Below are 14,723 nucleotides of genomic sequence, written 5' to 3'. Positions count from 1 at the left end.
ACCTTCCAGAAGGACAACTATCTGTGCAGCACTATACCAGTCAGGCCTTTATGGTAGAGTGGAAGCCACTCCTCAGTAAAAGGCACATGACAGCCCGCTTGCAGTTTTCCAAAAGATGAAACTAAAGACTCTAAGGCCTGAATGCCAAGGGTCACGTCTGGAAGAAACCTGGCACCATCATGGACAGCATCATGCTGTGGGGATGTTTTTCAGCGGTAGGGACTGGGAGACTAGTCAGTATTGAGGCAAAGATGAACGGAGCAAAGTACAGGGAGATCCTCGATGAAAACCTGCTCCAGAGAGCTCAGGACCTCAGACTGGGCTGAAGGTTCACCTTCCAACAGTACAGTGACCCGAAGCACACAGCCAAGACAAGTCTCTGAATGTCCTTGAGTGGCCCAGCCAGAGCCTGGACTTGAACCCGGTCAAACATCTCTGGAGATACTTGAAAATAGCTGTGCCGCGACGCTCCCCATCCAACCTGACAGAGCTTGAGAGGATCTGCAGATAAAAATGGGAGAAACTCCCCAAATACAGGTGTGCCAAGCTTGTAGCGTAATACCCAAGGAGACTCGAGGCTGTAGTTGCTGCCAAAGGTGCTTCAACAAAGTACTGAGTAAAGGGTCTGAATACTTAAGTAAACATCATATTTCAGTTTTGATTTATTTATTATAAATTAGCAAAAATGTCTAAAAACTTGTTTTTGCTTTGTCATTATGGGATATTGTGTGTAGGTTGATGAGGGGAAAAAACAATGTAATACATTTTAGAATAAGGCTGTAATGTAACAAAATTTGGAAAAAGTCAAGGGGTCTGAAAACTTTCCAAAGGCGCTGTATACAAAAAAACTATTAATTCAACAGAACATGTGCAATATAAGTTTCACAATATCGATAAATATTGATTTAGTGCAATCAGGACCCAGAGGGAGATTATCAACTGCTGCTGTAAAAGGTCAGAGGGCAAACTGCAACGGTTGTATTTTCTGTTTCCATTTCCTGCATGCGTACCCTTTGTCATCCTCCACCTGGGTGCCCACAGAATGGTACTGAGGAAGCCCTTTGCTCTCCGACTCGGAGTCTGTCGCCGTCTCCACCTGGTAAATACCAATTTGATCATAAACAATAACACACGTCAATGTCAGTAACGTCTTTATTACAGTATCATGGGTGAACTACTTTACTACTACACTAACTGAACATCAATGAGGGTGCTTAGTAAACTATAGTGATCTATACTATATATATACAGAGAGAGGCCGGTGTTTGTCCCGAGACCCCTATATCCTGAGCAAAGGATTGTCTCCCTGAGAGTGAAGGCGTTTATGGGCCGGTCCCTCTCTATATCCCCAACGCATGGCTCACTTTACACACACACACACACACACACACACACACACACACACACACACACACGCACACACACACATTTCAACAGTACAGTCCCAGTGCTTAAAAATAATGACGTAGAAAAAGTTGAGTATGGAATATAATGTCAATGAGTACTTCATAGTACATAACTATTCACACCAGATGCGATGACCTGTATTAATATGGTGCTGAACTGCAGGTTATTCTGCTGATATTGATGATGAGGTTGACGAAGACGATGGTGACGATACATCGGTTTCTATCAACCACCCCTTGAGAAACTGCATCATCGCAAAAGAGAGAATCTTGGCATGAAAGGGAAATGAGCGGTTTAAACGGTCACATTAATGCTATATAACGTGTTTCATATCAAGTCAGAGGCCATGAGAATGTGTAAAACATGTTCACAAGCCGCCGCAGCAGGGCGTCCAGAAAATACTTTGAGTCATTAGTAAAATGTAATTCCATTTCTTTCATTAGTTTGATTTGTTGCCAGTGTAAAATAGATAACGCGATCAAATTGAATTACACCGATAAACAATCATCATCAACATTTTCGTCTAATGTTATTCTACTCTATTAGTCATCATGAGGTGATATATGTGTGTGTGTGTGTGTGTGTTATATTGAGCTGAGTGCTGCCTGGGCTCTCTGGGCTGGCCAGTGGCTGTAGAGCTGTGTGGTCATTAATCCTTATTGGTCAGGGTCCCATTGGGTCAGTGTGAGATTGCTACTTTTTTTTGTATTAATTTTTTATTTCACCTTTATTTAACCAGGTACGCTAGTTGAGAACAAGTTCTCATTTACAACTGCGACCTGGCCAAGATGAAGCAAAGCAGTGCGACACAAACGACAACACAGAGTTACACATGGAATAAACAAGCGTACAGTCAATAACACAATGGAAAAAAAAAGAAAGTCTATATACGGTGTGTTCAAATGGCGTGAGGTGGTAAGGCAATAAATAGGCCATAGTAGCAAAGTAATTACAGTTTAGCAAATTAACACTGGAGTGATAGATGAGCAGATGATGATGTGCAAGTAGAAATACTGGTGTGCAAAAGAGCAGAAAAGTAAATAAAAACAATATGGGGATGAGGTAGGTAGACTGGGTGGGCTATTTACAGAGGGTCTATGTACAGCTGCAGCGATCGGTAAGCTGCTCAGATAGCTGATGTTTAAAGTTAGTGAGGGAAATATAAGTCTCCAGCTTCAGCGATTTTTGAAATTAGTTCCAGTCATTGGCAGCAGAGAACTGGAAGGAAAGGCGGCCAAAGGAGGTGTTGGCTTTGGGAACGACCAGTGAGATATACAGTGAGGGAAAAAAAGTATTTGATCCCCTGCTGATTTTGTACGTTTGCCCACTGACAAAGAAATGATCAGTCTATAATTTTAATGGTAGGTTATTTTGAACAGTGAGAGACAGAATAACAACAAACAAATCCAGAAAAACGCATGTCAAAAATTTTATAAATTGATTTGCATTTTAATGAGGGAAATAAGTATTTGACCCCTCTGCAAAAAATGACTTAGTACTTGGTGGCAAAACCCTTGTTGGCAATCACAGAGGTCAGACGTTTCTTGAAGTTGGCCACCAGGTTTGCAAACATCCCAGGAGGGATTTTGTCCAACTCCTCTTTGCAGATCTTCTCCAAGTCATTAGGGTTTCGAGGCTGACGTTTCACAACTCGAACCTTCAGCTCCCTCCACAGATTTTCTATGGGTTTAAGGTCTGGAGACTGGCTAGACCACTCCAGGACCTTAATGTGCTTCTTCCTGAGCCACTCCTTTGTTGCCTTGGCCGTGTGTTTTGGGTCATTGTCATGCTGGAATACCTATCCACGACCAATTTTCAATGCCCTGGCTGAGGGAAGGAGGTCCTCACCCAAGATTTGATGGTACATGGCCCAGTCCATCGTCCCTTTGATGCGGTGAAGTTGTCCTGCCCCCTTAGCAGAAAAACACCCCCAAAGCATAATGTTTCCACCTCCATGTTTGACAGTGGGGATGGTGTTCTTGGGGTCATAGGCAGCATTCCTACTCCTCCAAACACGGCGAGTTGAGTTGATGCCAAAGAGCTCCATTTTGGTCTCATCTGACCACAACACTTTCACCCAGTTGTCCTCTGAATCATTCAGATGTTCATTGGCAAACTTCAGACGGGCATGTATATGTGCTTTCTTGAGCAGGGGGACCTTGCCGACGCTGCAGGATTTCAGTCCTTCACGGCGTAGTGTGTTACCAATTGTTTTCTTGGTGACTATGGTCCCAGATGCCTTGAGATCATTGACAAGATCCTCCCGCGTAGTTCTGGGCTGATTCCTCACCGTTCTCATGATCATTGCAACTCCACGAGGTGAGATCTTGCGTGGAGCCCCAGGCCGAGGGAGATTGACAGTTCTTTTGTGCTTCTTCCATTTGCGAATAATTGCACCAACTGTTGTCACCTTCTCACCAAGCTGCTTGGTGATGGTCTTGTAGCCCATTCCAGCCTTGTGTAGGTCTACAATCTTGTCCCTGACATCCTTGGAGAGCTCTTTGGTCTTGGCCATTGGTGGAAAGTTTGGAATCTCATTGATTGATTGCTTCTGTGGACAGGTGTCTTTATACAGACAAGAAGCTGAGATTAGGAGCTCTCCCTTTAAGAGTGTGCTCCTAATCTCAACTCGTTACCTGTATAAAAGACACCTGGGAGCCAGAAATCTTTCTGATTGAGAGGGGGTCAAATACTTATTTCCCTCATTTTATAACATTTTTGACATGCGTTTCTCTGGATTCTTTTGTTGTTATCGTGTCTCTCACTGTTCAAATAAACCTACCATTAAAATTATAGACTGATCATTTCTTTGTCAGTGGGCAAACGTACAAAATCAGCAGGGGATTAAATACTTTCCCCCCTCACTGTACCTGCGGGAGCGCGTGCTACGGGTGGGTGTTGTTATCGTGACCAGTGAGCTGAGATAAGGCGGAGCTTTACCTAGCATATACTTATAGATGACCTGGAGCCAGTGGGTCTGGCGACGAATATGTAGCGAGGGCCAGACGACTAGAGCATACAGGTCGCAGTGGTGGGTGGTATAAGGGGCTTTGGTGACATGGCACTGTGATAGACTGCATCCAGTTTGCTGAGTAGAGTATTGGAAGCTATTTTGTAAATGACATCGCCGAAGTCGAGGATAGGTAGGATAGTCAATTTTACGAGGGTATGTTTGTCTGCGTGAGTGAAGGAGGCGTTGCTGCAAAATAGGAAGCCGATTCTAGATTTAATTTTGGATTGGAGATGTTTATTATGAGTCTGGAAGGAGAATTTACAGTCTAGCTAGACACCTAGGTATTTGTAGTTGTCCACACATTCTAAGTCAGAGTAGTGATGCTAGTCGGGCGGGTGGGTGCGGGCAGCGAACGTTTGAAAAGCATGCATTTGGTTTTAATAGTATTTAAGAGCATTTGAAGGCCACAGAAGGAGTGCTGTATGGCATTGAAGTTCGTTTGGAAGTTAGTTAACACCAGATGTATACAGAATGGTGTCGTCTGCGTAGAGGTGGATCAGGGAATCACCCGCAGCAAGAGCGACATTGTTGTTATAATATATGATATACTTCTCTGTGTGAACGGTTTTTAATGATGTGCATGTGTGCGCGTATGTTTGCGTGTGTCTTTGTCTAACATCAGCTGTCATGGGGAGTGGAGACAGTGACTAGCGGTGTGTTAGTGCGCATCACTGCAGGCACAATGTGCTGTTGTGAGAAAGGATTCACGTCCTGTGTGTGTATCTAAGCATAATGTGTGTGTGTATGAGCATATGTGTGTATGAATGAACTTGTCTTGCCTGAATCCCTATGGAAGAGCGTGGTGTTTTGAGGTATTCCTCAGCCTTGGACACGAGCACCGCCTTGTCACACGTCTGCACAGAGCTGTGGCTGCCCATGGAGGCGTGCCGCTTGCCCGCCGCCGTCTCCATGGCCAACGTCACCGCCTTGGCACTGTCCAGGCTGTCGGTGGAGTTGTAGAGGTTTCGACCCGAGCCGCCCAGACCGTCCGGCGCCCACAGGATACTCCCCCGCGGGTGCCTTCCCTCGTGGTAGGCATCCTGGGTGGAATCTGTGCTGCTCTGGGCTGTCACCGAGATGAGGGGCTTGGAGGTGGCGCGAGGTGGCACCGGCGGGGGCGTCTTTGCCTTATAGCTAGGCGTGTGTGTCACCGCTGGAGGGAGAGGAAGAGGAGTTATTGTAAAGCAGAGGTTCTGAAGGGGAGAGAATGGAGGACGATAATATAATAGTGAAAGATGGGGCGAGAGTTCTCACAGCAAGGCGGCCCAGTGCACCTGAGTACGTATGCTACTACAGTGAGTGATGAAAGCGAATGGCGGAGTGATGAGGGGATTATGTTAAATGCATCACAAGGACACTGGGGACACAGAACAGAAGAAAGGGGAAACTCTTTGAGAGGATTTTAAAAAATATTTTTATTTTTATTTTTACTGCCACAGAGATGAACACTCGACACTGATGCTTCTTTCTGGTTAATAAGCCCAGTGTTTACAGGCTATAGCTCCTTCTGTGCAGTGGAGGATTATGGGTAGCAACCCTTCTTTCAAGTGCAAATGAGAATGTGATCTTAATCCAGATGGACCTCACAGCAGAAAAGGGCTAGCAGCAAGGAGCTACAGTATGCCTACTTCAGAGGCTGGGCTCAAACAGGTAGAGTACCATTGCTTCAATGATATTAAATGCAGTTGCTTGATATGAACTTCTAATTCTGATAGCCTCATATAATTGTTTAAAAAAAACATAGTTATATCTAACAAGCTATGTTAGACAAAAGGTGAGAAGGTGTTTCTACCAGATTCCTTATGAATTATAACCAGGCTAATTTAGTCATGAAGAAATATATTAAAAGCCTAATGAAGTAAAACATAACAAAATCCTGTGTTTTATATATATTTCCACGCGATGAGGTTGGAATAATACTATGAAGTTGTGAAAATTATGATAATACTCTTTTAGTGTAAAACCTGTTTGAACAGCCTGCCTGACATTTCTGCCTGTTTTGGCTTTCCATGGTGACACCACCATGCGTTAAATTAGTTAATAGACCAATAGGAAAGAGAGTTCCAAACCTCTCTGTTAATAACAGCACATTTTCAGCACATCCAGAATACAGTACTACAAATAATGACAGTTAACAGGATAAAAGGAACAGCTCATGGGAGTTCTTGTACTGGAGTCCCAGATACTGCATGCATCATTAAACACACCAGTTACAAAAAGACTGCAGCATGCTGATGGCCCTTTTGGACTGTGACATTGACATACAGAATTTCGAAACCACTATTTTATGAAACTGTTGGATGAGTCATTGAGGGAGAAAAAAAGGCTGTGATTCATTGCCGTGTCAAAAATAGACTTCCTCACAAATAGGTTGTGTAACTGGGGAACTCAATAGTCCTCAGGTATATTTATTCAGGCATTCATTTGTTCATGTGTTCATCCACCCACTGAAACATTCACCCATTCAGAAAAATATTGAAAAAACCTCCCTAGTCCTTTTAAGGTCACACATATGCACACACACACACGCACATTGCCGGCAGCTGATTGACACATCTTTGACATAATTATACTACTCGTATAAAATCAGGGATAACTTGAACTTAATCCATTCACAATTTTAACAAGCACATCATTTGATGGATCTAATTAGTCATTAGATGTGGTACAACTCTGCACATACTCTCACTTTAGATGGATTTATTCCATCTTGTTGTCGGTGGATACCAAATTGAGTAGGATGGGTGACGCAGTCATAGACAGCGTTCAACTTTACATTTCTATCCCTGAGCTTTAATGGTGTGCAGCTTCAAAGCCATTCAAGGAGTGTGAAACTCAAGACTTTTTTAATAAACAGCCTCCTATTCAAACTGAGTGGATTTGAATACTCTGTAGGCAACAGCCTCTTTGAAAAAGCACAACAATTGTATCCAGCAAGAGACGCCATATTGCCTCCCTACAGAAAGCAGACAGACAAACCCTGTGTGCCTGGCGACCTTGCACTGCAGCTTGACAGACAGGAGCTGTGTGAGTCTCTCTCTATATTCGGGTGGTGTGTTATAGCCAACAGCCGGTGGGAAAGGCTGTAGATGGAGTAGCTGGGGTCAGTCAAAGAGTCTGGGTTAGAGAGCTCCTTGAAAGGAGATGTGTCTGTCAAAGGCCTCTCCTTACACTGCACTCTAAGTAAAGGAGCCTTGAAGAACCTTTTGGGGTTCAAAAGATTGCCACTGTTGGTTCAAAAAGGTTCCTTGAGGAACCCCTCTAAAAAGGTTAATCGAGGAACCCCTGTGTAAAGGTTCAAACTGGAACCTTTTTAGTGATGGGAAGGGCCTCTCAGAAGATTGGAGTGGTTGCTTATTGGCGTGGCGTGAAGATTTATTTGGTCACCCGTGAGATGCTCTACAGATGGTCATACTATCAACAAACTATCTGTTGATAAACAGCTGATTACTAAGGTTACAGTTAGGGTTAGGTTTAGAATGAGGGTTAGGGTTAAGTTTTGTGCTAGGATAAGGTTTAAGGTTAGGGTTAGGTTTAGAATGAGGGTTAGGGTTAAGTTTTGTGCTAGGATAAGATTTAAGGTTAGGGTTAGAGCTAGGGTTAGTAGACTGATAAATGTCACTGATAGTCTGCTCTACAGACTATCTACAGATTTACCATAAATTCTAAGTGTTCAGCACGCACCAGCAAAAAGGTCCCTCCGGGAACTCTTTGCTACACTGAATCATTAAAAGATTCCTCCAAGAACTCTCAATTAACCAAAAGGTGTCAATATGAACCTATTGACTGCAATGGTTCCTTGAGAAACTCCAGGGTTCCTCAGGTCACCCTTAATTCAAAGACTGCCGGTTTTGCAAAGTGGGTAAAGGTGATGAGGACTTCTTTTTTACCTGGAGGTGGATTGGCTCGGTCCACACTGCAGGAAGAAGGGAGGCGAAACTGGATACCTGAAAATAGTAGGCAACACAAGTTAGTAGGGGAAATGGAGGGACAGGAGAGACTCCTCCACATATAGTTCATCTGACTATAACAGTACCTACCATGCCTCAGGCCAACACTGGTATCAGGATCACAGTCAAGCGAGAGTCGCAGACACATTTCACATGATATACACATACATTTCTTCTAATTGATCGTGATATTTGGTCAATCAACGACGAACAAAGACGTGGACATTACAGTGCTGGGATGGTCCACACAGTTTTCAACGTTTGCTGTGTTCCCATCCACAACAAGCACATTCACACAGCAGTGTCAGAGATGGTTTTCAGTTATGACTGGTGGAACCACAGGTTTTAGACTGTGCTGAACAGTCATGATTACACAGCGGAGAGAAAACATGCGGTATCATCTAATAATCTTGTAGTACATAAAACTATGCCCTGATGCGCACCACATAGACAAATAGGCAAACATGAGAAAGTAAACACAAGAGATGAGGCAGGCTAATTAACATAATCAGGGGCGGCAGGTAGCCAAGTGGTTTGAGCATTGGGCCAGTCGCCGAAAGGTTGCTGGATCGAATCCCTGAGCTGACAAGGTAAAAAATATGTTGTTCTGCCCCTGAACAAGGCAGCTAACCCACTGTTCCCTGGTAGGCTGTCATTGTAAATAAGAATTTGTTCTTAACCGACTTGCCTGGTTAAATAAAGGTTAAATTTTTTTTAAATGAAATAAATCAAATCAGATACAAATAAATACATGAGTAAATATACAAATAAACTCAAAATAAATAAAATAAAATATAAAAGAAGAGAGGGACTAAATAGATGTGTACAAAAACAACAACTTACAATGACGATTACAAATGGAGTTGACTAAACAACGGAAGAATATGTTAGAGGGAGGACAAATAAAGAGAATGAAGACAGACATATAAATCAAACATTCAACTAACTAGTCCACCAGGCAAACACCACATTAACATGAAATTGAATTGGAACGAGATCTGTCAAGAAGTTGCAGTTGTGTTTCGATCTAGAGGGGGCCATGAGGATCAGACCGCAAGGCGATAGAGCAAATTAGACAAAGCGGGCCTGCGAGGACAGAGACCGAGTAGCTCATTTACACCACAGAAAGGTAGCCTGGAAGTCGCAACAAAAGGATCTCATTTCTCTATCTGTCTATTAATCTATCCGTCGGTCGGTCAGTCAGTCAGTCTCATACTCCCAGGGGCAGCTACCACAACATGGGCAACACATGCTGTGATGCCTACTGAACAGCGCCTCATATTAACTTAGCTGAAAGGTTTACATTTTGGGGGGAAATGTTCATCATTTTAATCTTCGTAATGAGGGCGTGAATTCATAAAAACAAGTATCTCATTTCTTTAACCAAAAGGTCATGAAACATTTACAGTAAATCTACCATTTTCTTGTGGGGGAAATTGTGTTCTTCATTTCCCATGACCGTTGACTCCTTATTACATAACATCAAGTGGCAAGGATAAAATGTTGATCGATTTCAATTTCTATGTGTAATTACAGTAGCTAGCTTTAACTACACCGTTGCAATTAATTAGAGATTCAATTAAGTCATTGTCTACAGGCGTGTCTATAGTTAGTGTACCAGTGCAAAGTGAAATGACACTCTAGTAAATAGTTACAGATTAGCTACATGGTATAAAGGCAACTTAATGAAAAGTATTTCTTATACAATATCTTGTATTTGTTCAGTCTAGCATATTCTGATTGGTCAGTCTGCCTTTGACTCCTTTTCTCTGTCCAGAGGAACTCTCAGACCTTTTTGTTAGTTTCCTGGTGGTCCATTCACCTCCCTCCATTCGAGCCATTGGCAGTAAGGCTGGAGGGAAGGTTATCTTTCTAAGGTCAGGATGGTTCTGGTGTAATGTTATGGGATGACTGACAAGCAACATGAGCATGGGGGGCAGCAGCTCGAGCACGAGCAGTGGGCTATGGGTATTCATCATGCTGAATTAATGGGACCAATTCAGATGAGAGAAATGGTGAATAATAAAACACTGCACAGACCTACATACACAATACAATACATGTCATTTGTTCCTAACCTTCACAAAAAAAAGGCCAAAAGAGCAGTAAAGCATTGCTTTTCTTACAAAAAGTGTCAAATGAATACTACAGAAATTCAACTATTGTTACACTCATAAAAAAATAACCTATCTTGAACCTAAAGGGTTCTCCATAGGAGAACATAGAATCCTTTCCACATAGGGTTCTACATGGAACCCAAAAGAGCTACCTGGAACCAAAAAAAGGTTTTCTTATGGAGACAGCCGAAAAACCCATTTGGAACCCTTTTTTCTAAGAGTGTATATTAGACTGTATGCTAATTGTACTGCATATGATAGGTGCTTTGCCAAAGTGAATGGAGTGGATTAATGAATGGACGGAGGGAAAGATGGATAGATGGTTGGATAGAGGACACACTCGATAGAGGACAGGTTCGAGGATGACAACAGTCCGTTATGGTCCAGCTGACTCCACTACTGTCGGTTTTCTGAGCCAAAGATCTGGTGATTTGGGTCCTCTTTCAGTTGAATGAAGAAAAACAACCGTGTTTTCCATAGTCACATACATATATACATACAGTGGTGATGCCCCCATGGATGCAAAGTGGACTAACCATTCATGTATGGTAAATAACAACAAACCTTTACAAATCAATGGGCTGGATAAGTGTTTCAACATTGTACAATGTACTTGAGAAAACCTCCCTAATCTTTGCTTCTGCACTGTAGTACTGCGCTGTGTCACTTGTAGATTCATATCTTCTGTTCTATCAAGTCCTAGGTAGCAGTCAGTAGCAGTGTAAAGTTAATGCAAATTCAAAAACAATGTTTAAGAACAGTATAAAGATGCAGGCAAAAGTGATAATTTGCTTTGCATCACCAACAAAGCTTCAGGTTTACAACAATGTTCACACAGTAGCTAGTTCGATTTGCAGACGTTATAAAGTGTTGAAATGAAAACACATTTTCCAATCTGTAATGAATGTACACCAAGGTTATTATTTCTATATTAGTTTTTATTTCTATGATTTTTTTATTCAGTTACGTTTTGGTTAGTTTTCCAACTTGATTTATTTGTTTTTATTCAGTTTTAGTTTGATATATATGATTTAGTTTCAGTTTTAGTGTTAGGAAGCTAATGCATGGGAGGCTAGTAGCCAAGTATGTGTTGTAGGTTCTATTTTTCCCCGTTAGCTAGTGATAGCTAGTAGTCTTGGAAATTCCAAACCTACAATAGAGCAACAGCAATAGTTCTGGGGGGGGGGGGGGGGGGGGGGGGGATGTTGGATTCTCATTTTGGAATTTTGGAAAATTCAGACAGACAACTCTCCCAACAAATCACGAGTTTGGGTATGCGGGCCAATCCTGAAATATCAAACTCTTTCTCAGAACGTTACGATTTTAAACCAAAGTTTACAAGCAAAACCTTTGCAGTGCTTTTAGTGAAGATAGATAGAACTAGCCACTTGCAAAATGTCCTCATTAAAAATAAACTCTGTGTTCTCCATCTCACTAGCTAGCTACTTTTTTGTGTCCGGCTGGGATGTTTACCCTAGGGCAACAAGAATAACAGGTTGTGACATCACCGGATAAGGTGTTCAATAAAGATGTGTATAGTGGATTCGGGAAAGTATTCAGACCACTGAGCTTTTTCCACATTTTGTAACATTTTGTAAGCCTTATTCTAAAATAATAATACATTTAAAAAATATTCATCAATTTACACACACTACCCCTTAACGACAAAGCAAAAACAGGTTTTTTGAAATGTTTGCACATGTATTAAATATAAAAACTGAAATATCACATTTACATAAGTATTCAGACCCTTTAATCAGTACTTTGTTGAAGTACCGCTGGCAGAGATTACAGCCTCGAGTCTTCTTGGGTATGACGCTACAAGCTTGGCACCCCTGTATTTGGGGAGTTTCTCCCATTCTTCTCTGCAGATCCTCTCAAGCTCTGTCAAGTTGGGTGGGGAGCGTCGCTGCACAGCTATTTTCACGTCTCTCCAGAGATGTTCGATCGGGTTCAAGTCTAGGCTCTGGCTGGGCCACTCAAGGACATTCAGCATGAGGTCCTATGAGCAGGTTTTGAGAGCAGATTATCATCAAGGATTTCTCTGTACTTTGCTCCTATTCATATTTCCCTTGATCCTGACTAGTCTCCCAGTCCCTGCCACTGAAAAACATCCACACAGCATGATTATGCCACCTCCATGCTTCACCGTAGGGATAGTGCCAGGTTTCCTGCAGACATGACACTTTGCATTCATTTCATCAGACCAGAGAATCTTGTTTCTCATGGTCTGAGACTTCTTTACGTGCCTTTCGGCAAACTGCAAGCGGGCTGTCATGTGCCTGTTACTGAGGATTGGCTTACGTCTGGCCACTCTACCATAAAGGCCTGATTGGAGGAGTGCTGCACAGATGGTTGTCCTTCTGGAAGGTTCTCCCATCTCCACAGAGGAACTCTGGAGCTCTGTCAGAGTGACCATCTGGTTCTTGGTGTCATGTATTGTCATGTTGTGTCTTGTTTCTGTCCTTTCCCTTCACCCTGTCTCCCTCTGCTGGTCGTTATTAGGTTACCTTTTCTCCCCCTCTTTCCCCCAGCTGTTCCTTGTCTCCTCCTAACTACCTCGTCACCCCTTTTCCCACCTGTTCCCTTTTTCCCTCTGATTAGTCCTCTATATCTCTCTCTGTTTTTGCTCCTGTCTTTGTCGGATTCTTGTTTGTGTTATTCATGCCTGAACCAGACTATCGTCATGTTTGCTGCAACCTTGTCCTGTCCTGTCGGAATCTGCCGGTCCATCTGAGCCTACCTATGTTTTGTCATTAAAGAAGCTCTGATTACGTTAATTCGCTTTTGGGTCCTCATTCACGCACCGTAACAGAAGAATCCGACCAAGAATGGACCCAGCGACTTCGGATCCTCTCCACTCAGCCGTCGAGATCCAGGGAGCGATGCTAGGCAGACACAAGCAGGAATTGTCTGCTGCTCGACATGCCGTTGAGACCCTGGCCACCCAGGTCTCCAACCTCACAGAACAGGTTCACCATCTCCGCCTCGATCCACCGGCCACTTCCAGGGCTTTCGAATCTCCGGAGCCCAGAATCAATAACCCGCCGTGTTACTCTGGGGAGCCCACTGAATGCCGCTCGTTCCTCACCCAGTGTGATATTGTGTTTTCTCTCCAGCCCAACACTTACTCCAGGAGCACTGCTCGTGTCGCCTACGTCATATCTCTCCTTACTGGACGGGCTCGTGAGTGGGGCACGGCAATCTGGGAGGCAAGGGCTGAGTGTACTAACCAGTATCAGGACTTTAAGGAGGAGATGATACGGGTTTTTGATCGATCTGTTTTTGGGGAGGAGGCTTCCAGGGCCCTGTCTTCCCTATGTCAAGGTAATCGATCCATAACAGACTACTCTATTGAGTTTCGCACTCTTGCTGCCTCCAGTGGCTGGAACGAGCCGGCTTTGCTCGCTCGTTTTCTGGAGGGTCTCCGCGCAGAGGTAAAGGATGAGATTCTCTCCCGGGAGGTTCCTTCCAGCGTGGATTCCTTGATTGAACTCGCTATTCGCATTGAGCGACGGGTTGATCTTCGTCACCGAGCTCGTGGAAAGGAGCTCGCGTTCTCCGTTGCCCCCCTCTCCGCATCACTACCATCTTCCTCTGCCGGCTCGGGTGCTGAGCCTATGCAGCTGGGAGGTATCCGCATCTCGACTAAGGAGAGGGAACGGAGAATCACCAACCGCCTCTGTCTCTATTGCGGTTCTGCTGGTCATTTTGTCACTTCATGTCCAGTAAAAGCCAGAGCTCATCAGTAAGCGGAGGGCTACTGGTGAGCGCTACTACTCCTGTCTCTCCTTCAAGATCCTGCACTACCTTGTCGGTCCATCTACGCTGGACCGGTTCGTCAGCTTCCTGCAGTGCCTTAATAGACTCTGGGGCGGAGGGCTGTTTTATGGACGAGACCTGGGCTCGGGAACATGACATTCCTCTCAGACAGTTAAGGGAGTCCACGGCCTTGTTCGCCCTGGATGGTAGTCCTCTCCCCAGGATTCAGCGTGAGACGCTACCTTTAACCCTCACTGTTTCTGGTAATCATAGCGAAACCATTTCTTTTTTAATTTTTCGTTCACCTTTTACACCTGTTGTTTTGGGCCATCCCTGGCTAGTTTGTCATAATCCTTCCATTAATTGGTCTAGTAATTCTATCCTCTCCTGGAACGTCTCTTGTCATGTGAAATGTTTAATGTCTGCTATCCCTCCTGTTTCCTCTGTCTCTTCTTCACAGGAGGAGCCTGGTGA

The 14,723-nt window shown here is 43.6% G+C and overlaps 1 protein-coding gene across 1 annotated transcript in view; it reads right to left on the bottom strand.

Moving 5' to 3' along the window:
- dlgap2b (DLG associated protein 2b) overlaps nt 1-14,723 on the bottom strand; it is an 86,722-nt gene that overhangs the window by 7,258 nt on the left and 64,741 nt on the right. Inside the window, exons 6-8 of the mRNA XM_036985298.2 lie at nt 8,311-8,367; nt 5,200-5,573; nt 1,011-1,096 (exon numbers count right to left, since the gene is read on the bottom strand). Coding sequence (XP_036841193.2) covers nt 1,011-1,096; nt 5,200-5,573; nt 8,311-8,367 — 517 coding nt within the window. The remainder of the gene's footprint in view (nt 1-1,010; nt 1,097-5,199; nt 5,574-8,310; nt 8,368-14,723) is intronic.

The sequence above is a fragment of the Oncorhynchus mykiss genome, chromosome 8 (assembly GCF_057628025.1).
Source record: "Oncorhynchus mykiss isolate SJ-2025 chromosome 8, ASM5762802v1, whole genome shotgun sequence".
Taxonomy (NCBI): Eukaryota; Metazoa; Chordata; class Actinopteri; order Salmoniformes; family Salmonidae; genus Oncorhynchus; species Oncorhynchus mykiss.
This window is presented reverse-complemented; position numbering and strand designations above follow the sequence as displayed.